The sequence below is a fragment of the Stegostoma tigrinum genome, chromosome 12, assembly GCF_030684315.1.
Source record: "Stegostoma tigrinum isolate sSteTig4 chromosome 12, sSteTig4.hap1, whole genome shotgun sequence".
Lineage (NCBI taxonomy): Eukaryota > Metazoa > Chordata > Chondrichthyes > Orectolobiformes > Stegostomatidae > Stegostoma > Stegostoma tigrinum.
Genome location: NC_081365.1, coordinates 77,180,921 through 77,206,413, shown reverse-complemented (window position 1 = coordinate 77,206,413; position 25,493 = coordinate 77,180,921). Strand labels below are relative to the sequence as shown.

At 43.5% G+C, this 25,493-nt stretch overlaps 1 protein-coding gene across 1 annotated transcript; it reads left to right on the top strand.

Annotated features, from left to right (window-relative positions):
• The first annotated feature begins 1,159 nt into the window (after positions 1 to 1,159).
• Positions 1,160 to 23,895, top strand: LOC125457175 (potassium-transporting ATPase subunit beta-like). The gene is made up of 7 exons (XM_048541041.2): positions 1,160 to 1,506; positions 5,702 to 5,830; positions 7,844 to 7,948; positions 13,992 to 14,188; positions 18,295 to 18,351; positions 21,044 to 21,139; positions 21,234 to 23,895. The coding sequence occupies exons 1-7, from the start codon at positions 1,395 to 1,397 to the stop codon at positions 21,393 to 21,395; spliced, it is 858 nt and encodes a 285-aa protein (XP_048396998.1). The 5' UTR covers positions 1,160 to 1,394; the 3' UTR covers positions 21,396 to 23,895.
• Positions 23,896 to 25,493: the final 1,598 nt, after the last annotated feature.

The window sequence follows — 25,493 nt, the reverse complement described above, 5'->3', positions numbered from 1 at the left end:
GCTAACCACTGAGCCACCGTGGTGCCTGTAAACCTATTCATCCTCTCGCTGTGGTTCAAACCCTCCAACCCAGGCAACATCCTTGTAAATCTTTTCTGAACCCTTTCAAGTTTAACAACATCTTTCCCATAGCAGGGAGATGAGAACTGCAAGCAGAATTCCTAAAGTGGCCTACCCAATGTCCTATATACGCACAACATGACACTCAATGTTGGACAACCAGTAAAAGCGTTATGTTGGCGTGGGGGGGTGTATATCGAGCAATCCTTTCATAGCAATGATGTGACGTCACCAAGTTATAGCCAGAGACATAAAGTGCAGGAGTTAAGAGCTCTCCAATGATATCAGCACTGACCAATAAAAGCAAGTGTACCGAAAGCCGCCTTCAGAATCCTGTCTACCTGCGACTCCACTTTCAAGAAACTGTGAACCTTCCCACCAACATCTTTTTTTGGCAACACTCCCCAGGACCCTACCACTAAGTGTATAAGTCCTGCCCTGATCTGTCTTACCAAATGCAGCACCTCGCAGTTATTTAAGTTAAACTCCATTTGCCACTACTCGGCCGTTCGACCCTCCTGATAAAGATTACATTGTGTTCTCTGAGATAATCGTCACTGTTGGATTGAAGTAAAAACCCATCTGGTACACCAATGTCTTTTTGGGAAGGAAATCTACCGTCCTTATTCTGTCTGGTCCAAATGTGACTCCAGACCCTCAGCAATCTTCTCAACGCTTTCTGAAATGGCCCAGCAAGTCACTCAGTTCAAGGACAGCTAGGGATGGGGAGCAAATGATTGTGTTACCAGCAAAAAATAAAAACAATAATTGCTCTTGGCTAGAGTGGTAGCAACAAGAGATTTGTGTCTGGAGGCCAGTCTTTACGTAGCTGCTGCCTTGTGGTGGAGATCTGACTGGGATGGAGAGGGTGGGATCTATGAGGCTGGGAGTGATGTGGCTCTAGATTGTCACTTTTGGTACCGGATAGTGTCAGCCCATTGAGTTCCTGCAGTGTCCTTGGATTGTAAGTGAGCCTGTTGAAAAAAAAATCGCAAGAGTTTCAGGCCTGCTGATGAAGTTAGTTTACATTAGAATAGTCAAGCATGATAAAGTTATCACCTCGTGTGCTGCAGGATTATTGTAAACTGAGCACACAGTCAGGAAGTCACTTCATAGTAGCATAGCTATTGATCCATTTACACTAATCTAAACAGTGCTGATATCTTAGGAATGCTCTGAGCTGTGCTTTACGTCCCTGGCTACAGTTTGGTGGCACCACGTCATTGCTATAAGAGGATTGCTCGGTGCTCCCGCCCCCCCATAACGATTTCACTCGTTTTGCAACAAACTTGACTTTGCCCCATTTGGACTGTCAACCCACAGAGATTTGAACAATGGCAACTTTCAATGAGAAGAAGACTTGCAATCAACGCATGGAAGAATTCAAACGCTTTGTCTGGAATCCTGACACAAAGGAGTTCATGGGACGGACACCCGGAAAGTGGGGTAGGTCGGACCCTCAACAGCGTGAAATGGGATTGGGCAGCTTCGGGCAAAAATGGTTCGCAAATTCTTTGAGGGCAGAAGTTACGAGAGGAGGAGACAAGTCATGAGGTGTTTATTCTAAACGCTGGTCGGCTAGCAGTTCGGGGGTTGAGCGGCATAGATAAGGTGAATGAAGAGGGTCTTTTCCCTAGGGTGGGGGAGTTCAAAAGTAGGGGGCATGTTTCAAGGTGAGAGGAGAAACATTTCAAAAGGACACGAGGGGAAACTTTTTTACACAGAATGTGTGGAATGAACTTCCAGACAAAGTGATGGATGTGGATAGAGTTACCATGTTTAAAAGACTTTTGGATCAGTTCATGAATAGGAAAGGATTGGAGGGATGTGGGCCAAGTGCAGGCAGGTGAGACTAGTTTAATTTGGGAATATAGCTGGCATGGACTGGTTGGACCGAAGGGTCTGTTTCCACGCTGTATGACTCAATAATAGTGATATGTTTGTGGCCAATGATTCACCAGGATAATACTGGGGAAGAGAAATATGGTTGACAATTTGGAAATTGAGATTACACAGCTATTTTGTCAGCAGTGGGTCAGTTTGGGATTGGCACAGGGCTATGAAGAGAGAGTGGGATAGTGGGGCTAATTTGGTATAGATAGAGTAGTGTAGGGAGAGAGCAGGGCAGTGGGATTAGATTGAGATTGATGCAGGGCTATTGAGAGGGAGCAGGGCAGCAGGGGATTAGTCTGGAATTGATACAAGGCTACGGGGAGGGAGTGAGACAAATGAATTACTTTGGGATTGATATAAAGCTATGGAGAGGGAATAGGAATAGTTTTAGATTGATACAGGACTTTGGGGAGAGTTTGGGATTGATACAGGGTTATGGGGAGAGAATGAGTTCGTGGGATTAGAATTGGAATTGATGCAATGGTAGGGAGTCAAACAGAGGGATATATTTGGGATTGATACTTGGGAATTTAGGAGAAAAAAAGACTGATTTGCTGAGATTGATTGAGGAGAGGGTGGGGCAGTGGGATTGGTAATGGATTGCTGTAGGAGCATGAGTACAGACACTGTGGTCTAAGTGTTGCTGGAAAGTGCAGTGGTTTTATAAATGGCTCATTAGGGACATACCAATTTGTAGTCATAGCTAGATCCCCTCTCTAGCCCTGAAACGCTAACTTTGGAAATCTGTGTCCCATGATTAACATTCCAAAGAGTAACTCTTTTTCTGAGAACCTTTCAGATATATTTGCCCTCCAATCCATTCTGCACAGCTAGAAATTTGACCAGAATTAATTAAAAGACTTTGCTGGGTAAAGGAAGGGTTGTGATTCTGAGTATCAGCACCCTAATTGTAGTTTTAATAAGTGTAAAGGTAACAGATAGGTAGGGAGATACGATAAGAACAATTTATAAACATTATAAGGACTGATTATGTCACCCAATGCCCATTCAAGCATAATTCTGCTCCATTATCCTTGATGTGGAAAGTTCATTTGCTGCTGGACTGTGGGCCATTTTTGGAAGTGAACTATTCTTTATCTTGTTTTTACTCTGGTGTAATAATAGCCTGTTGCGTTTAGTCAGAGATAATGGGAACTGCAGATGCTGGAGAATCTGAGATAACAAGGTGTGGGGCTGGATGAACACAGCAGGCCAAGCAGCATCTCAGGAGCACAAAAGCTGACGTTTCGGGCCTTCATCAGAAAAAGTTTAGTCACCCAGTTTTAGGACACTGCTGGCCATAACTTTGGAGAAAGTTGACCACAAATATTTAGAAGGTATCCTTTCCCCAGTTGTGACATATTTGATTTCAACACCACCTACTGGTCGGCAAGGGGAGAGTGGGCATAGAAATCCCAGAACCACCTGTTGTCAGTGAGGGGAGAACAGGGCAGTGAGATCCCAGTACAAACCACAGAGTATGTGTGGTTGACTGGAAAACGGGCTCACTGAGAATCAGAATGAAGAACGAAAATCTTTTGTAAAACAAACCAGGGAATTAAAAGCACAGATAATAAAATGTGAGGCTGGATGAACACAGCAGGCCAAGCAGCATCTCAGGAGCACAAAAGCTGACGTTTCGGGCCTAGACCCTTCATCATGATGAAGGGTCTAGGCCCTAAACGTCAGCTTTTGTGCTCCTGAGATGCTGCTTGGCCTGCTGTGTTCATCCAGCCTCACATTTTATTATCTTGGAATTCTCCAGCATCTGCAGTTCCCATTATCTCTGATACAATTAAAAGCACAGGTTGTCTGTTTTTTTGAAATCCTTTTAGGAAGGTTGAAGACTGTCACTGGATAGATCATAGACAGATAATAGTGGAATCTGAAGTATTAAACATTTTAAAAGTCATTATTATTTTAAAAATCTTTAGAATGTTTATCGTTGGACACGGATTTCCAAAGTTAGTGTGTCAGGGCCAGAGAGGGGTTTAGCTATAACCATAAATTGGTAAGTCCTTGAAAAGCTCATTCAAATGAATCTTTCTGGAAACAACATAATGTGGATGCTGGAGATATAAAATAAAAAACAGAAAATGTCGATAGTTCTTAGCAAGCCAGAGAAGTGAAATTAATATTTCAGACGGATGACCTCTCAGAGGAAAATTTGAAAGATAGTAAGATTTATTATCATTGAAAGGAGACGGTGCGCCTAGAGGGGGGTTGAAGAAACAAGAGGTATGACCATAAGAAATATGAATAGCAGTATGGCTACAGTCCAACAACAGAGAGGCCAGACAGAACCGAAGAAAGGAAGCAAAAGGGGGAACAGACATTAAAAGTTTGAAATTGTTGAACTCATTGTTGAGTCTAGAAACCTGCTAAAAACCCATTGGAAGGTGAGGAGCTATACCTCAACATTGTGTATGGCTTGAGTGGAATAATATAGAAGAAGGTAGATGGGATGCTTACCTTCATTAGCCAGAGTGTAGAAAGGAAGTCTTGTTACAACTATATAAAACATTGGTTAGGCCACAGATGGAACCCAGTGAGCTACACTATCGGAAGGACATGATTACACAGGAGAAGGTGCAGGGGAGATTCACCAGGATGTTGCCAGTGGTGGAAAGTCTCGGTTATAAGGGAGAGAAAGGATAGACTGGGTTTGTTTTCTGTGGAGCAGAGGAAGTCGAGGATGGGATCTTATTGAGGACTACAGAATTATGAGAGTGTAATTTGTAAGAACTCTGTCCCCATGGCAGACATGTCTAAGACCAGAGGGCATAAATTTAAAGTGCGGAGGAAACGGTTTAGAGGAGTTCTGAGAAAATTGTTTTCTCCCCTAGAGGTTGGAATGTGTTGCCTGAGAGGGCAGTGGAGATAAGCACTCTCATGACATTTACGAAGCATCTGGATGAGCACTTAAAATGTCAGAAGTTGCTGGAAAAGCTCAGCAGGTCTGGCAGCATCTGTGGAGGAGAAAACAGAGTTAACGTTTCGGGTCCGGTGAGTTCTGAGGAAGGGACACCGGGCCCGAAACGTTAACTCTGTTTTTTCCTTCACAGATGCTGCCAGACCCGCTGAGCTTTTCCAGTCACTTTTGTTTTTGTCCCTGATTTGCATCATCCGCAGTTCTTTCGGTTTTTACTTAAAATGTCAGGGCTAGTAGGCCATGGAATAAGTGCAGGTGAATGGGGCCAACGTAATTTGGTGCTTGTGATAGATACGGTGGGCTCAAGGGCCTGTTTCTTTGGTGCAAAGAACATTGAGAGATTGAGAAACTTTTTCAGCGCTTGGTGCAGCTTGGACAGGGTGTTTAATGCTGAATATCGATATTACGCTGATTGCCTCAGGGGTGAGTAACTCAGTGAATGCAGCAAAGGAGCAGGCTGTGACTGACAGCAATTTACAAAATCTAACTGAGAATGTGCTGGCGGCTGAAATTGCTATCCATTTCACACGCTGATAACATTGAATGTCCACAGTTCTGCTATGCCTGTAATCACAAAAATCCCGGCCAGTGCAACAGGAAGTGTTGTGTTCTAATGGATTTCATGGGGATTGTGGAATTTCAACTGAAGTTGGAGTTTGAATGAGGGCATAAGTGAGAAGGGAATAAAGAATTAAAATGATGAAAATGGACCCGAAGGCTGGGGGAGGTTCGTCTAGAGAAGCGAGTCATGGCCAGGCTGAATGGACTGTTTCTGTGATGTATGTCTTTGATATAACATCTCTACCCTTCCCCCAGTTCTCATCATTCTATACTACGGAGCCTTCTATGTTGTAATGTGTGCATTGTTTGCACTGGCTCTCTTTCTGCTGTTGACCACAACGGATCCCTATACACCAACCTACCAAGACCAGCTGAAATCACCAGGTGAGATCTGTAAATACTTTTGTGTAACAGTGTGCCTCGGTCTGATTGCGAACTGTGTGCAACAATCAGTCTGTCTCACTCTGCTTCTCTCTGTTATGTAATAAAGCTGTATAATATTTGGAATGTAGCATGCAGTCTGGTTTCCACATGGCCAGAAGGACCTGGATGCTTTGGAGAGGGTGCAGGGAATGTTTACCAGGATGTTACCTGGTCTGGAGGGTTTTTAGTTATGAGGAGAAATTGGATAAACTCAGATTCTTTTCCCTGGAAAGATAGAGGCTGAGGGGCAGCCTGATAGAGATCTACAAAATTATGAGAGGCATAGATAGGCTGGACAGTGAGGGGCTTTTCCCCAGAGTGGAAAGGTCAACTACTAGAGGGCACAGACTCGAGGTGAGAAGGGAAGTGCAGGGAAACGTTTTCACACAGAGGGTGATGGTGTTTGGAATGCACTGCCAGCAGAGGTAGGTGGAAGCAGGCACATTAGCAATGTTTAAGGCATATGATGATAAGACACATGAGGCGGGGGGGTGGTGTGGCGGGATGGTGAACAGATGTTTAGGAACTGTGGATTGACAATAAGTAGAGGGTCTAAATAAGGATTAGAATTGGCACAGGCTTGGAGAACCAAAGGGCCTCTCTAGAGGAGATGACATTGTGAGCAGTGGTTGCAGCAGACGAGATTGTGTGAGCAGCAGGTGAAGAGATGTTTCACCAGGAAGGTACGTTTGGGCCCTTGGAAACTGGGGAGGGAGGGGGTAAATGGGCAGGTGTTACACCTATGGCATTTTTAGGGGAAGGCACTGTGGGGCAGTGGGGTGATGTTGGGAGAGAAGGAAGACAGGGCCAGGGTATCCCGGGGGGAATGGTCCCTGCAGTACAGGCTGCTTCAGTAGCAGATGTTTTGAATGTTTTATGCTCAACCCAGACTGAGTGTCAGTGAGCAGGCTGTAACTGAGTGAGTGCCACTTGATAGCACTGCTGATTATCCCTTCCATCACTTCAGTAATTACTGGTGTTATAGCTGCACTAGAACAGATTACCTAGGGGTGTGGCTAGTTCCGGAGCACAAGTTGTCAGCGCTCTGGCCAGAATGTAGCAAGGCCCCACAGCCTTCATATTACCCAGAGACTTCAGCTATATCTCAAGATCATGTACAAATAATTGAGTTGACAGAAGGCTGATGTCTGTGATAATGGGGATCCCTGGAGGAAGCCGAGATGGATCAACCACTCGGCAATCCTAGCCGAAGATTGTTGCAAAAGCTTCAGCTGAATTTTGCTGATGTGCCGGGCTCTCTCCTATCCCTGAGGATGGGGATATTCGTGGCGCCTCCTCCTCCTTCTGTGAGCTGCTTAAATGTCCATCACCATTCACGACTGGATGTGGCAGGCCTGTAGAGCACAGATCTGATTAGTTGGCTACGGGATTGCTTAGCCCTGTGTATCACATTCTGTTTGTCCTATGTCATAGAATTAGAATTAGAGTTAGAAATAGAATTGGAATTAGAATTAGAATTTGATTTTACAGGGATACAAGAATACAGTGAAAAGTTTACAATGTTGCCATTCACAGCACTATGTCAAGGTATGAAATCTTAGGTAGAAAGTAGAAAAATAAGGAAATATAGCAGTTCAATATTAAAATCCTTTTTAGTATAAAGTAGAAAAATAAACAAGTAAAATAAAAAGTTCAACAATGTTCATCAAGGTGAGTGTTTGTCATTCTCCTATCATGCACTGTGCTGTATAATATATTTTTCTTACAGGTAAAACGTTTCTCTATCTTCATTAAAAAAAATGCAAATGAAAATTACTTTAGACCAAAATAATTGAATAAGGGCCGATGAAAATTAGCAAACCTTTTAAATCCTGTTTTCTCCTACAAAATGGACACATCGATAGATCGATGTTTTCACATTGTAAACCTTTCTCTGTTTCTGATGCTTTTTGCTCCCTTTGTGAATACTGCCTCTGCAACTCTGCAGTAAATTTGAGTTGTGCCCTGTTTTAGGTGTGACAATACGACCGGAGCCGAGAGGTTTGAAGATCTCCTTTAATATCTCAAATCCAAAGTCCTGGCAATATTATGTCAACACTCTTCAGCATTTTCTTTCAGGTAGGAATGAATGCACAGAACTCTGTCAGTATTTCGATACAGGACAATATTACATTTAGTATAAGCATTTGGAAATCTGGATTAATTTTGTCTTGGTTAATTTTAGGAAAATATCTGATATGACTTCCAGTGTTTTCTTGGTTTTAGATTGCACCATTCATGGACGTACATATGATACCAAGTCTTTACATTCAGTTTCTCTTTCAGTGTGTTCCTCCTATGGACTCAATTCTAGTCTTTAACACATTCTTCACTGTCCTACCATAAGGGGCAGATACACAAATCGGTCTCTCACTCTGTTGTTCCCTATACCAGACCCTCTTCTCCTCTTTCAACTCAACACATCATCCACCTGAGTGATCCTTTCAGGAACTTTTCCTTCATGCCTATCTAATTCCAGCTCTTTTTGCTGACTTGTTATCGGACTGAGATTGAGGAGATGTTTGCTTTGCATTGTCACGTTCAGAGTCACTGTTAAAGCCATTATGGCTCTGAAGGAGGCCGCCCACTCCATTGAGCCCTTGACTCATTTTAATTTGCTTTGTGCCATTTTCAGACCTACCTGAATAGAGTCATAGGGTTGTACAGCACAGAGACAGACCCTTTCGTCCAACTTGCCCACGTTGACCAGTCATCTTAAATCAATATAATCCCATTTGCCAGCATTTGGCCCATATCCCTCTACACCCTTCCTATTCACATGTCTGTCCAGATACCTTTTAACTGTTGTAATTAAGCCAGCTTTCACCACTTCCTTTGGCAGCACATTCCATACACCCACCACCCTCTGCATTAAAATGTTGTCCCTTTAAAATTTTTCCCATTTCACCTTAAACCCAAGAGCTGGTGGGCTCGACCATTGAGCCTATTCTCATTTGTGTAATCTTCTACGAGCCCGGGTATAAATATAGTTGTCAGGGAGGGTGGTGGGTGTGTGTAGTGACACCAGTGAGGTGGGGGGAGGAGAATTGCTTGGAGGAGACAACGTTTAAGAGTTGCGAACAATTAAAGGGAAAGGGAACGATAATGGGTGTGAGGGCAAAAATTCAGAAAGCTCCTGGAGAAATGACTGAATCCCTGACCGCCACTAGTGGGAGATTGGCCGTTGGGCTGCTTCTTCATACATAAGCTTCACTGAATAGACACAGAGTGGGACAGCATGCAACTCCCATCAAACAGTGGAGTGGGTGCAGGGCTACTCCACTCCACGAAAGCAAGCTCAAAGCTGCATCTATGGATTCATCATCTTTGTTTGACTTGTAGCCTTCTTCTTTTCATAGAGTTATAGAGTCGTACACTCATACAACATGGAAACAGGTCCTTCAGCTCAACTCGTCCAGGTGGACCATGTTCCCAAACTAAACTGGGCTCATTTTCACGCATTAAGCCCATATTCCTCTAAACCATTCCTATTCGTCGAAATATCTTTCAAATGTTGCAACTACCCCTGCATCTCCCACTTTATTTGAAAAATGTGAACGATATACAAATGTAGTGATCCAGAGTAAATTGAACATTGTTATCAGGTAAGCAATATATTTCTTCATTGATATTGGAACTGAAGAGTTCGAGCTATAGGGAGAGGCTGAATAGGCTGGGGCTATTTTCCCTGGAGTGTTGGAGGATGAGGGGTGACCTTATTGAGGTTTATAAAATCATAAGCAGCATGGCTAGGTTGAATTGGCAAATTTTTTTCCCAAGGTGGGGGAGTCCAAACCTAGAGGACATAAGTTTAAGGTGAGAGGGGAAAGATTTTACAGGGACCTGAGGGGTAACATTTTCACACAGAGGGTGGTGTGTGTATGGAATGAGCTGCCAGAGGGAGCAGTGGAGGCTGGTACAATTACAGCATTTAAAAGGCACCTGGATGGGTACATGAATAGGAAGGGTTTAGAGGGACATGGGCCAAATGCTGACAAATGGGACTAGGTCAGATTGGGATATCTGGTCGACATGGCTGAGTTGGAGCAAAGGGTTTGTTTCGGCGGGGTATGACTTTATGACTCTGTGGCTTCCTCTGACAGCTCATTCCATGTACATAATATATTCAGTCTCAAGGACTTTCAGAAGACCTGTTGCAATTCTCCACTTGAATTGGTTGTGGCCTTTTGAATTTAATTAAGATAAAATCTAGTCCCTCACAACTAGGATGTTACTGGGACTGGAGAATTTGAGTTAAAAGGAGAGGTTGAATACGCTGGGATTTTTTTTCACTGGAGTATGGGAGGTTGAGAGATGACCGTTATAGAGCTTTATAAAATCATGAGGAGCATAGATAAGATGAAAAGCAAAGGTCTTTTCCCGAGGATAGGGGAGTCCAAAACCAGACAGCATCATTTTAAGGTGAGAGGAAAATGCTTAAAAGGGAACTGAGGGGCAATTTTTTCACACAGAGTGTGCTTCACACGTGGAATGAGCTTTTGGAGGAAGTGGTAGCTGCAGGCACAGTTACAACAGTTAAAAGACATTTGGACAGGTACAGGAATGGGAATGGTTTAGAAGGATATGGGCTAAGTGTAGGCAAATGGGACTAGTTTATGACTTGCTGTATGACTGTATGACACTATGATCAGGGTCCATCTGGTTTACACCCTTCAAAGCAGCTCAGGAACAGGCCCTTTGGCTCAGCAATGACCAGCCTCAGCTGGAGAATTTAGGTTTGAGCATGACACTTTTTCAGATGAAGGGATGGGAGAGAGCGCAGAAAATATTGACAAGAATTGCTCCAGGGATGAGGGACTTCAGTGATGAAGATAGATTGGAGAAGTTGGGACTGTTCTCCTCGGAGAAGAGAAGGTCGAGTGGAAATTTGATGGAGGAGTTCCAAATCATGAGGGGTCTGGACGTCGTGAGAAACTGTCCCTCATGACAAAGGGATTGAAAACAAGGGGACCCACATTTGTAATAATTGGCAAAAGAAGCAGTAGTGACATGGGGAAAATCGTTGTCATATGATGAGTAGTTAGGGTTTGGAATGTATTGCCCGAGAGTGTGGTGGAGGGAGGTTCGGTTTGAACAGATTGTTATCTGCGAAAATGATTTGGACAGAGTTACAGGGAGAAGGCAGGAGAGTGGTGCTAAGTGAATCACTTATTTGTAGAACCAGCACAGACATGATGGGTGGAATGACCTCATTTTGTCCTGTGCTGATTCTGTGATTCAGCTGATGCCAAGCCTTGAGCCAGACTTCGTAACCCTGCAAATTTTTTTGCTCGTGTATTTATCCAATGCATATTTAAAAGTTACAATTGAATCCGTTTCTACCTTGCCTTCAAGTACTTCCTTAGCCTGTAAAGCACACCGGGGTATGGGTCAGGGTGAACTGGGGGAATTTCCAATCATCTTGCTCCTTACAATCTAGACTGACCATTGATCTTCTTTCAAACAATGTATCAGACCGTAACCAGGACTTTCCTTCTTGTTAAAACACCCTGCGCTCCCTGTAAACCATGCTGCCCCAAATGCATTACATACTTTCTAAGCGCCCAGCACACTGTATCATCTGCTTACCTTTGTTGGTCAATGCATCGAGTTAAGGAGTTGGGAAGGTCATGTTGCAGCTGTACAGGACATTGGTTAGGTCACTATTGGAATTCTGCATTCAGTTCTAAATCTCCCTGCTGCCGGAAACATGTTGTGAAATTTGAGTGGATTCAGAAAAGATTTGCAGGGGTGTCTCTAGGGTTGGAGGGTTTGAGCCGCAGTGAGAGGCTGAATAGGCTGGGGCTATTTTTCCTGAAATGTTGGAGGCTGAGGGATGGCCTTGTAGATGTTTATAAAATGAGGGGCACGGACAGGATGAATAGCCAAGGTCTTTTTCCTGGGGGTGGGGGAGGGGGAGCCCAAATCTAGAGGGCATAGGTTTAAGGTGAAAGAGGAAAGATTTAAAAGGGGCCTGAGAGGTAACATTTTCACGTGAATAGAACATAGAACATAGAACATAGAACATAGAACATAGAACAGTACAGCACAGAACAGGCCCTTCAGCCCACAATGTTGTGCCGACCATTGATCCTCATGGATGCACCCTCAAATTTCTGTGACCATATGCATGTCCAGCAGTCTCTTAAATGACCCCAATGACCTTGCTTCCACAACTGCTGCTGGCAACGCATTCCATGCTCTCACAACTCTCTGCGTAAAGAACCTGCCTCTGACATCCCCTCTATACTTTCCACCAACCAGCTTAAAACTATGACCCCTCGTGCTAGCCATTTCTGCCCTGGGAAATAGTCTCTGGCTATCGACTCTATCTATGCCTCTCATTATCTTGTATACCTCAATTAGGTCCCCTCTCCTCCTCCTTTTCTCCAATGAAAAGAGACCGAGCTCAGTCAACCTCTCTTCATAAGATAAGCCCTCCAGTCCAGGCAGCATCCTGGTAAACCTCCTCTGAACCCTCTCCAAAGCATCCACATCTTTCCTATAATAGGGCGCCCAGAACTGGACGCAGTATTCCAAGTGCGGTCTAACCAAAGTTTTATAGAGCTGCAACAAGATCTCACGACTCTTAAACTCAATCCCCCTGTTAATGAAAGCCAAAACACCATATGCTTTCTTAACAACCCTGTCCACTTGGGTGGCCATTTTAAGGGATCTATGTATCTGCACACCAAGATCCCTCTGTTCCTCCACGCTGCCAAGAATCCTATCCTTAATCCTGTACTCAGCTTTCAAATTCGACCTTCCAAAATGCATCACCTCGCATTTATCCAGGTTGAACTCCATCTGCCACCTCTCAGCCCATCTCTGCATCCTGTCAATGTCCCGCTGCAGCCTACAACAGCCCTCTACACTGTCAACGACACCTCCGACCTTTGTGTCGTCTGCAAACTTGCTGACCCATCCTTCAATTCCCTCATCCAAGTCATTAATAAAAATTACAAACAGTAGAGGCCCAAGGACAGAGCCCTGTGGAACCCCACTCACCACTGACTTCCAGGCAGAATATTTTCCTTCTACTACCACTCGCTGTCTTCTGTTGGCCAGCCAATTCTGTATCCAAGCAGCTAAGTTCCCCTGTATCCCATTCCTCCTGACCTTCTGAATGAGCCTTCCATGGGGAACCTTATCAAATGCCTTACTGAAGTCCATATACACCACATCCACAGCTTGACCCTCATCAACCTTACTAGTCACATCCTCAAAAAACTCGATAAGGTTTGTAAGGCATGACCTACCCCTCACAAAGCCGTGTTGACTGTATTTGATCAAGCCATGCTCTTCCAGATGGTCATAAATCTTATCCCTCAGAATCCTTTCTAACACCTTGCAGACGACAGACGTGAGACTTACCGGTCTATAATTGCCGGGGATTTCCCTATTTCCTTTCTTGAAGAGAGGAATTACATTTGCCTCTCTCCAGTCCTCAGGTACGACTCCAGTGGAGAGCGAGGATGCAAAGATCTTCGCAAGTGGCGAAGCAATTGCATTTCTCGCTTCCCAAAGCAGCCGAGGACAAATCTGATCCGGGCCTGGCGACTTGTCAATCTTAATGTTTGACAAAATTTTCAGTACATCAGCTTCCTCTATCTCTATCCATTCCAGCATGCACACCTGCTCTTCAAAGGTTTCATTCACTACACAGGTCGTTTCTTTCGTAAAGACAGAAGCAAAAAACTCATTTAGGGCTTCCCCTACCTCCTCAGGCTCCACACACAAGTTCCCTATGCTATCCCTGATCGGCCCTACTCTTTCTTTGACCATTCTCTTATTCCTCACGTAAGTGTAAAATGCCTTTGTGAGGGTGTGTATGGAATAGTGGAGGGTGTGTATGGAATGAGCTGCCAGACGAAGTGATGGAAGCTGGTACTATTACAACATTTAAAAGTCATCTGGATCGGCATATGTATAGGAAGAGTTTAGAGGAATATGGGCCAAATGCTGGCAAATGGGAATATATTAATTTAGGATATCTGGTCAGCAAGTACGAGTTGGGCCGAAGGGTGTTCTCCATGCTGTACATCTTTACTACTCTCTGGCTGTATCTGCTGACCACCGAATCATCTTCTCTAGCTCTGACCCCTGTCTTCCCACCTTTCAGCCTATAATGAATCTATCCAGGCCAAAACGAGCCGGAACTGCAGCATGGGTAACTATACCATCCAATCAGGATATGGACCGAATTCCAAGTACGCTTGCCAATTTACTCGAGAGATGCTGAAGAACTGTTCTGGGCTCGAAGACCCCACTTTCGGATACAAAGCTGGCCAGCCCTGCATCTTAATCCGCATGAATCGGGTATGTCTGCTTTCGCTTACCTAGTACCTTTCAAAGGGTCAAGCTGTCACTAGGCACTGCATATCCGCTTGAGCATTTTGGAATTGCAGTCACAGTCACAGTCACAGTGTAGGAAACCTGGTAGCTAATGTAACCATGGCAAGCTTACATGGACAGCAATAAGGTAAGTGAGCAAAAGTGACCCAGTGGTTAGCACTGCTGCCTTGTAGTGCCAGGGAGCTGGGTTTGATCCCAGCCTTGGGTGACCGTCTGTATGGAGTTTGCACATTCTCCCTGTGTCTGCATGGGTTTGGCAGTCCAAAAATGTGCAGTTTAGGGTGGATTCTCCAGACTAAATCGCCTGTGGTGTCCAGGGGATGTGCAGTCTCGTCAGGGCTGGGATGCTGTTTGGAATATTGGCGCGGACATGATGGGCCAAATGGCTTCTTTCCACACTGTAGGGTTTCTATGATTCAAAGGATTTATGTTGTCAAGATGTTTTGAATACAAGAGTGAGGATGTTATGATGGAGCTGTTAGTGAGGCCACATTTGGAGACTTGTGTGCTGTCCTGGTCACCATACCACAGGAAGTATGTGATTGCTGTAGAGAGGTACGGAGGGCATTCACCAGGATGTTACCCAGGATGGAGTGATTCAGTTGCAAGGAGAGATTACGTACGCTGTTTTTCTTAGAGTAGAGAAGATTGAGAAGGCTCATGATTGAGGTCTACCGTAGTATGAGGGGCATTGATTGTATTGATAGGAACAAATGTTTCCCCTTATTACAGGGCCATAGATTTAAGGAATGGGATAGGATGTTTAGAGGGGAGTTAGGGACACTTTCACTCAGAGGGTGGTGGCTACCTTGACCTAGCTGCCTGAAAGAGTGTTAAAAGTGGGAAGACATTTAAGAAGCTTCAAGGTACAAGTGCTGAGAAATGGGATCAGAATAGATGAGTACTGATGATCAGGGTGGACAGGCTGAGCCAACAGACTTCATGCTGTGCAGTAATACTCCATTACTTTAGTGGTGTGATTGAGGGATAAATATTGACTGGGACCACTGAGGACATCTCTCGACTTCTACTTTAGAAATTGTTGCTGGATTTTTTTCCACTCAAGACAGGGCCTTGTTTTAATATCTCGCCTGCTAGATGGTATGTCAGACAGTGCAGCACTCCCTCAGGACTTACTGGAGTTTCAGCCTTGATATAGAATAGAATAGGATATCCTTTATAGTCACGTGTACTCCAGTACGGAAGAATGGGAATCCAATGAAAAGTCTTTACAACGGCTGCTTTTAATAGCACCCTCAGAGATATAACTACCTTGGTATGTATCTCGGAAACAAAAGAGGAATAAAAAGTAAAGTAGTAGCATTACTTACAGCATCTAAAAATTAAGTTAGAAACAAGATAGTTGTAACATAGATAAAGGATTCACAATTGAGCCTGGTAAAGAACTTCAAACAGCAGCAGACCAGTGTGTAGTCTGACAGCTTGTGCCAGACCCCAGTCCAACAATTGTCCTGCTCCGTTCCAAGCCTCCGGCACACACAGCACTGGCACTCAGCTGCACCAAGGTAAGTAGCACTGCTCCGGAACTCACTTCCCCTCATGCTGTTCCAGGACTCGTTTCCCTTGCACTGCACTGGGCTCTCGTCTCTGGAGGGGGGGTGCCACTGATCTCCCATTTAGAGATGAGCTTACTCCTCACAGTTGAACAGTTTGCTGGCACAGGGGGCAAGGGTCAATACCAGGCAGTCAAGAAAGAGCAGGGAGGCCTTGATGGAGTCCTCTAAATGCTTCCCAGTCTCCAACCAGATCTGAATACAATGGTGAGTGATGGCTCAGAACGAGGGAAGGGTCACCAGATCCAAAACATTTCTGGATAATACCACTAGGCCATTGCCTCTCCTCCAGTGTTGAGTGGGTTGTTATTTTAGACTGGAGAAATGCTAAATTGTCACTGGTGTACTGGTGTTACCTCTCTGTTTTTATCTTGATCTCAGACTTAGACTGGGTAAATGGTGCACTATTTCAAAATTTGCAGATAACACAAACTGTGAACTATAAGGAAGATAGGCATCAATTTCAAAAGGGCTTCATTGACCGGCTGGTGGAATAGGTGTTCATGTGGCAAATTCAATTTAATAGTTGATTTGATTTCTTATTCCTATGTGTGCTGCAGTACAGTGAGAAGTGTTGTCTTACATGCTTTCCAAGCAGATCTTACTATGCGAGTGCAAAAGGGTAACAGAGCAGAGTGCAGGATACAAAGTTACAGCTGCTGAGAAGGTGCAGAGAGAGATCAACATTAATGTTAAAGAGGTCAATTAAAAAGTGTGATAAGAGTAGGGAAGCTGCAATTCTTGAATATGGTGTATAATGTAATATAGGGAAGCGTGAAGTTCTTGATTTTGTTGCAAGAACAAGTAGACAGGATACAAAATAAACAGGATGAAGAAATGTGAGTGACAAGGCAGATTGAGAAAGTGATTAATAACATTTAAAGTCTCCTGGGTTTTATAAATATGGACGCAGGCTGCAATAACAGTGAAGTTATGATAAACTCACAGAAGAGCATGATTTGGCCACAATAGAATATTGCATCCAGTTCTGGGCATAAAATTTTGAAAAGAATGTGAAAGCATTGGACAGGGTGCCATAAAGATTCATGGGAATGGTTAAAAGGAAGAGGAAGCTCAATTGTTTATGGATCAGCCAGAAAAGTTGGGGCTGGTTTCATTGAAGAGAAGGTTAGGAGAAGGTTTGATAGAGGGAAGTGTATGGTAAGTAGTTACTGTCTGGAACGTGCACTCGCTGAGAATGTGTGGCTGAGGCAGGCCAGTTGTAGCTTTCAAAAGAGAATTGAGTTATTACCTAAAGAGGAATTATTTGAAAAGTGGTATAGTAAGTGGTCACAGTGTTGTGGATCAGACCAAACTCCCTCAAAATATATAGCCTATACCCTAACCTTTATTTAATTTAAAGGCAAGTGCCAGGTGTTGCATTCCAGACCAGCCTTGAAGCAGAACACACTTTATTCACACACTATAGTTAAAATACACATAAAAGAAAGAAGAAATTGGAATAATTTAACTCAATTTATTGAAGATGTGATAGCCTAGTGGTATTATCATTAGACTGTTAACCCAGAGACCCAAATAATGTTCTGAGACCGGGGTTCGAAACCCACTGTGGCAGATGGTGGAATTTGAGTCCAATTAAATATCTAAAAATAAGAGTCTAATGAGGATGATGAATCCATTGTCGATGCTTAAAAAAAACCCGTCTCATTCACTAATGTCCGTTAAGGAAGGAAACTGCCATCTTTACCTGGTCTGGCCTACATATGACTCCAAACCCGGATGGGCAATAAATGCTGCCCATATCCTGTGAACAAATAAAGAAAAACAAAATTGGAAAAACTCAACAGAATAATAGATTGTACAACTACCAACCAGTAACTGTTCTAATAAAGTAACATCCCATAAATACACCCTTGGCAAAGGCAAATTCAGTAAAATAGATTGTCTCACATGCAATTCTAACAGTTAAGAAGAGAACCCCAGCTTATAGTTGTAACAGAGAGAAGAAAAATAGCTTCCACATCCAGCTTCAAGACCCCAGCAACTGCCACTAAAAATGAAAACTGAAAATCCTGGTTCTAAGGGAGCTCTCCCCCACCCAATCAGGCTGCTTCTACTGTTTCAACTTTCAAAAATAAAACAAACACAAGGCCTCACAGAGCGGTTTACTTTATTGACTTTGGAGCAGACTGTCTGGTACCTCTGTCATAACTTTTCTTAGAAAGATACCAGGACCAAATACACCTCTAAAAGCCATAGTATCATCACAACAGGTGCAATGGGCTGAAGGGTCTCCTTGAATATACTATGATTCTGACTCCTTCGACATAAAGGGTAAAGCAATGTCAATTGAACCATGGTCCCTAAGTTAATAAAATGTGAGGCTGGATGAACACAGCAGGCCAAGCAGCATCTCAGGAGCACACGGTCCCTAAGTGGCCAGATTAAGTAGCTGGACCATCTGAAATTTGACACAGCTCAATGATGATCTAAACACAATGAAGCTGAACTAACTTTTTTTTATTGAACTTTCAGATTATCAACTATTTGCCTGGAAATGGAACCACCCCAAATGTTACATGTGGTGTTCTGGTGAGTGCCATAGTCAGGGAGCATTTGTCCACCAAGAGTTATGGATTTGATACAGTAATTTAGAGGGTGCTATTATTCCAGAGAGATGCTTTCACTTCACAGCTCAGCATTATTAGATCTTGTTTCCTTGTGAGATTCCTGCTGCCACTTCTGGGGGGTCTTGATGGAGTCCTCTAAATGCTTCTGGGCTACTTAAACCAATGTATGACTCCAACCAACGGAGAGTTTTACCCTGATTCCCATTGGCTCCAGTTTTGTAGGGTACTTTAAAGCCAGACTCAGTCAAATGCAGTTTCAATCTCACACTTATCACACCTCTGTTTTTCAGTTCTCTTCCTCTAGAAATGGGAGAGGGCTGTTTTCTCTCAATATGGTCTTGTTAGTTGACGCTGCTACAGTTTATCATAGAGTCATCATAGATTCCCTTTGGCCCAACAAGCCCACACAGACCCTCAGTGCATTCCACCCAGACCCATCCACCTATAACCTACCTAATCTACACACCCCTGAACACTACGGGCAATTTAGCATCGCCAATCCACCTAGCCTGCACATCTTTGGACTGTGGGAGGAAACCGGAGAAAACCCACGCAGACATGGGGAGAATGAGGCTGGAATCGAACCTGGGTCCCTGGCACAATGAGACATCAGTGCTAACCACTGAGCCACCGTGTTTATGATTTGTAAATCTGTACCATAAGATCTGTTGGCCGTCCTGCCACATTCAGATTCTTATTTTCCCAGGAGCTTTCTGATTCTTCCCACTAAAGTCTGGTGATCCTGGTTGTCAAACATTAATTTCCTCTGAAGGTTGAGCTGATGCATTGGAAGCGATGATAAGTTGCTCACGTTGTAACTGTCTCCCAGCAAAGCATGACCTATTCGGACTGCTATAATCACTAGGCCTGATGCAATCTCAATTCTCAGTCAAGTCGAGGTCCAGCCAGTCCAACTCACCCCACGTCCCTGCAACACTTGCATTTTTTGGTGTTGCTGTTCATTAAGGACAGCCAGCGGTTTGTTAGTTACTTACCGAGATCTCGCTACATTGTGATTAATGAACTTGCTGCTGAAAACCTCTGTAGGCTATTGTTGCAGAAGCAATATCCCTGGCTACTTCAGTGACCTTGCTCTTATTATCTGGACATTTGCTAAGGATCAGAGAAATTGTTTCACTCCAAGAATTTGCCTTTGACCAGTTCCTCAACTTCAAAGAGTTTCATGCATTAGTCATAGAGTGATGATGGCAAAGAAAGAAGGCATTTTGCTCATTTGAGGTTATGCTGGCCTTTTATACAGCAATCCAGTCAGTCCCACTCCCTCACTCCGTACCTAGAGCCCTGCAAATTTATTTTCCTCAAGAGTCCGTCTAAATGCTTATGGAATCTTCAAAGTGTCCACCTCCACTACCTTCACTTACACAGAGTTCCAGGTCATTGAGTAAAATAAATGTTCTTCTCTCATTTACCTTATAACTTGCCTAAGACCTTAAATATATGTCTTCTAGTCCTTGTTCTATAAGTTAACTGAAGCAGCTTTTCTCTGTTACCTTATCCAAACCCTGTCCTAATCTTTTACACCTTAACTAAGTCTCCGTAATCTCTTTAGCACTGAGGAAAAGAACCCCAGTTTATCTAACCTAACCTCGTCACTAAAATCTTTCATCCCCAAACCTCTTTGGTCATTCCAATCTGTGCCGTCTTGAGGACCCCTCACGCCCTTTCAAAAATGTGGACGGAGACTCTTGTTGAAAACCTAACCAGAACTTTATAAATGTTCTGAATAGCTTTGAATCCAACGCCACTATTTGTGAAGTGAGTTCCATTCTGTTTTCTGTCAGCTGCTACTTGGTTCCATCCCCCCAGTGAGCATGCTCCCATCCAATATATGGGACCAGTTTACAGTTGAGGACATACTGCTTGCATCAAAGAACACTGGCCAAATTTCTATAGCATTGCACAAGGGAATAATAAACTGCTTTGACACCCCACAGTCTTTGATGCTCCACGGAAAAAAGCCCCAGCCTATTCAGCCTCTCCCTATAGCTCAAACCCTCTAAACCCAGCAATATCCTTTTATATGTTTTCAGAACCCTTTCAAGTTTAACAACATCTTTCCGATACAAGAGAGTCCATAATTGAAAGCAGTGTTCCAAAAGCAGCCTAGCCAATATCTTGTACAGCTGCAACATGACATCCCAACTCCTATACTTCTAAATTAAACTCCATCTGCCATTCATTGGTCCATCTGATCAGGGATGGAAAGCCAAGGTCTTTTTCCCAGGGTAGGGGACTCCAAAACTCGAGGGCATGGGCTTATGGTGAGAGGGGAAAGATTTAAAAGGGACCCAAGAGATAACATTTTCACACAGACCATGGTGTGTAAGTGTGGGATATGCTGCCAGGAGAGGTGGTGGAGGTTGGTACAATTACAACATTTAAAGGGCAAATGCATGGGTACATGAATAAGGGAGGATATAGAGGATTATGGGCTAAATGCTGACAGATGGGACTAGAATAGTTTAGGACATCTGATCAGCATGTGTGAATTGAACCAAAGGGTCTGTTTCCATGCTGTACAACTCTATGACTCTACGTAAATCTAATACCTCAGAAATGAGTTTTTCAAATTGTAATCAATCAATTTGCAGTATAAGGCATGTAAATCAAAAGTTTCTGTTCTCTAATGACAGCACGCCTACCCAGAGAGCATTGGAGATGTGGTCTTTTATCCTGACAATGGTACTTTTGACCTGTCGTATTTTCCTTACTATGGGAGACAGCCTCAGGTATGGAGTTTCTATCAATCTTGTAAAGATTTGTGGATGCTTTTCCTCCTGCCCTTCAACAATCAAATATAATGAGCAATGTTGTTTCTTACAGCCCAACTACACCAATCCTTTAGTTGCAGTCAAGTTCCTGAGTCTGAAAAAGAACAGACACTTTGAAATTCAGTGCAAGATTAATGGACCAGGAATCATTAATGACAACCCCTATGAGAAATTTGAAGGAAGAGTGATCTTTCACCTGGACATCCAAAAATGAACGCAAGCCTAAGGGAGAGTTTCGTCTGATGGTTTATTTGTTTTCTGTATATTTATATCAGTAGTTGTTCCCTGCGAGATTATAGATGAGGTTGTAGATGATGAATGAAATGTTTACTCTATTTCTCCCTGTCCGCTGGATGGTACCAGACCTGCTGAGTTTCTCCAGCACTTTCTATTTTTACTTCAGATTTCAAATTTACTGCTATTACTTTCAGATTTTTGCTTTTGTTTTGGATGATGTACTTTAGTGCAATGTGCCAAGATTTCTGTCTAAATATCCTTCAATGTTAGCTCTGTACTGTGACGTATAAGTGTATTGCACGCATACATATATAAACACTCATGTGCCAACTATATTGCACAAGTGATGTGGGTCGGCAGCATCCATGCAAACTCCATTTAAGGACATAGACATTTTACTGCAGTGCCTGTCTCTCTCACATATGGAAATGTCGTACTTGAATGTCACCGAATTTGTTTTTCACCTCCTCATTATTATCCCCTTTCTCCCTCTTGCCCTGTGCCATGTGTCCCTCTGCCTTCCCAAACTCTCTTTCCTTTCCTCTTCATTCACCCCTCTCCCACTCACCTATCTCCCTGGTATCACCATCTCTTAATGTCCCATCCCCACCTTCATCATCCACCACATTTTCCGACCCCATCTCTACCAACTCCTCTGCTAATCTCCTCCCTCGTTCCTTCTTCCGTTTGAACCCAGTTGCAGCCTTCCCTCTAAATTGCGCTGATCTTGATTGCCACACTGAGAGAGTAGAATTACTGAAAAAAATTACAGCACAGAAGGAGGTCATTGGCCTATTGTTTCTGTGACACTTGTTTACAAGAGCTTGCCTCACTCTCCTGCCTTTTCCTGTATCTCTGCTACAATTTTGCAATTTTCTTCTGAAGGCCGTGGTTGAATCAGCCTTCAGCCCATCCCCAGGCAGCACACTTAAGGTTTTTTTCATGCCACCTTTGATTCCTTAGCCATTGACAGGATGTCCTGACTTAAAGTCGGACTTGTGAACCTGAAAATCATTCCTTCAATTGAAAAGGTTTTCAACTCTTAGTTACATTCCATAAAGATCTTCCTTAGCAGAGAGAAAGAAAAATAAATGGTATTCTCTAAGTTGAAATCAGTGCTGTTTGATTCTCAATTGCTGTGGGAACAATTTCTATCCTCTCAGTCTAGACCCCTCCCAAATTTGAACACCTCAACTAAATCTTTTGATTTGATTTCATTTGATTTATTATTGTCATGTGTACCTAGGTACAGTGAAAAGGTTTGTTTTGCGAGCAATGCTGGCAGATCATGCCATCCAAAGCATATAAAGGTAATAGAAGCAAATGGGAAATACAATGTTACGGCTACAGAGAAGGTGCACAAAAAGTGAGATCAACATTCAATTTAAAATTTGAGATGTCCACCCAGAAGTCTAATAACAATGTAGGAGAAGCAGTTCTTGAATCCGTTGGTATGTGTGTTTAAGCTTTTGTATCTTTTGTCTGACGGAAGATGTTGGAAGAGATTATGACTGGGGTGGGAGGGGTCTGGATTATATTGGCTGCCTTTCCAAGGTAGCGAGAAGTATAGGAGGAGTCAATGGATGGAGGGTTGGTTTGTGAGATGGACTGGGCCATGTTCCTTACAGTCCTGGGCAGAGCAGTTGCTGTACCGAACTGTGATGCATCTGGATAGAGTGCTTTCTATGGTGCATCTGTAATAGTTGGTCAGAATTCTTATGGAAATGCCCAGTTTCCTTAGCCTTCTGAGGAAGTAGAGCCGTTGGTATCTATCTTCGCAACTGCAGTTCCTCATCTCTGGAACCATTCTGGATCTTCGCTGCACTCTCTTGAAGGCCTTCACATTCTTCCAAAAGTGCAGTTCCCAAAATTGGACACAATGTTAAACTTTATAAAGTTTCATCAGAACCATTTTGCTTCTCTTCTTTTAATACCATGTGCATAAAGCCCAGGGACATGTATTCCTTCTTAACTAAATCCTCCATCTACTATGATTCGTGCACAGTAGCCCAGTCCCTCCGTTCCTGCACAGCCTATAAAATAAGAGCAATTACTTCATACTGCCTTTCCTCATTCCTCCCACCACAATGTATCACTTCATGTTTCACTGTTACATTTCATTTGTTCTCATGTTTGCCTATGTCCTCTTGAAGCTTATGATTATTCTACTCACAGTTCACAATGCACCCGAGTTTTGTGCAATCAGTTGTATCTAAATTCTGTCCTGTGCTTACTCAGGTCGTAATATTTATCAGAAAAAAGGAGAGATCCTTAATCCAGTCACTGGGAAGCTCTGCTGTATACCTTCTTCCCCTGTTTGCAAACAACCACGCAGTAGATATTTTGTTTCTGGTCGCTCGGTCAACCTTGTATTGTGCACCTGTTCGTCAGACACCAATTTCTGTTTCAAGAAGTAATATTATTCCTCTTTATTATGTTTTAAAGATCATTTTAATAAGATGACTCATAAGCTGAAATGATTGCACTCCGTTGCCTTGAGATTTTGAGATTGCCTTGACAAATGTGTATTTCAAATCACTTGCAATGTATTCTTTTACCATATTTTTGATCACAAATTTCCCTTACCAGTTCGAATTCTGTTTCTCCAAAGCTTTCAGATGTTCTGTTTTTACTTCATCTATGTCTGGAGCTTTTTGACATCAATCACACAACGATCACTACCCCTTCATATTGTCCTAATGACACTTAATGCACATAATTCACCTCATTCTCCAGAATCATTCGTTGCACAAAGATTGATTTCCCTGGGCTAAACAGTCATTTCAAAGAATCCCTACAGTGTGGAAACAGGCCATTCAGCCCAACAAGTCCACAACAACTCTCCAAAGAGCATCCAACCCACATGCCCCCTATTTTATCCCTGCATTTCCCATGGCCAATCCACCTAACCTAAACATCCTTAAACTGTGGGAGGAGACCAGAGCACCTGGCGGAAACCCATGCAGACATGGGGAGAATGTGCAAACTCTACACAGACAGTCACCCAAAGGTGGGTTGAACCTGCGTTCCTGGTGCTTTGAGGCAGCAGTGCTAACCACTGACCCACATGCCAGCTCCAGCTCATCTCTACAGGAGGTTCCTTAGGCTCTACAAAATGCAGTAACTTTATCAATGACTTTCCCTCTGTCACAAAGTCAGAAGCAGGGAGGTTCAGCACCGTTTGCGATGCTTGAGATACTGAAGCTGTTCATGCACGCAAGCCAAAAGACCTCAAGATTGTTCAATCTTGGGCTGATGACTATAAACAGCACTTGCACCACACAAGAGCCAGGCAATGACCAGCTCCAACCAGAGAGAATGTTACCAGCTTCCCTTGACATTCAATTCTTTTACTACCTCTGAATCCCTCACCATCAACCAGAAACTGTACTGTGGCTATGACAGCAGGTCAGAGGCTAGGAATACCGTAAAGAGTAACTCATCTCCTGACTTCCCAAAGCCTGCCCATTATCTACAAGGCGCAAGTCAGAAGTGTGATGGATGGAATACTCCCCACCTACCTGGATGAGTACAACTCAAAGAAAAAACTTGACATCATCCAGGCGAAAGCAGCAGTGTGTACTATCTACAAGACGCACTGCAGAAATTCAACAAGGGTCCTTTATTTCATTGCAAGAGGACTGGCAGGTAAGGCAAATAAACTCGGGCATGGATGGGTACACGGGACTGGGATAGTACAGCTATCACAGAAACATAGCTCAGGGAGGGACAGGTCTGGTATCTCAATGTTCTGGGTTATAGATGCTATAGGAAGGATAGAAGGGGAGGCAAGAGAGGAGGGAGAATTGCATTTTTGATTAGGGAGAACATCATGGCTGTACTGACAGATGACATTCTTGAGTGTTTGTCCACTGAGTCTGTGTGTGTAGAACTGAGAAGTAAAAAGGAGGAGATGACTCTGATTGTACTATAGCACCCACACCCCCCCGACACACACACACACACACACACACACACACACACACACACACACAGAGTAGGCAGCGGGAAATTGAGTCATAGAGTAATGCAGCATGGAAACAGCCCCTTTGGCCCAAACTGGTCCATGCTGCAC

What these genes read in the sequence shown, in the direction of transcription:
- LOC125457175 (XM_048541041.2), top strand. Translation starts at nt 1,395, where the DNA reads ATGGCAACTTTCAATGAGAAGAAGACTTGCAATCAACGCATGGAAGAA. An exon ending in TCTTCAGCATTTTCTTTCAG is followed by an intron (nt 7,949 to 13,991) that starts GTAGGAATGAAT and finishes CCCACCTTTCAG; the next exon opens with CCTATAATGAATCTATCCAG. An exon ending in ATGTTACATGTGGTGTTCTG is followed by an intron (nt 18,352 to 21,043) that starts GTGAGTGCCATA and finishes CTCTAATGACAG; the next exon opens with CACGCCTACCCAGAGAGCAT.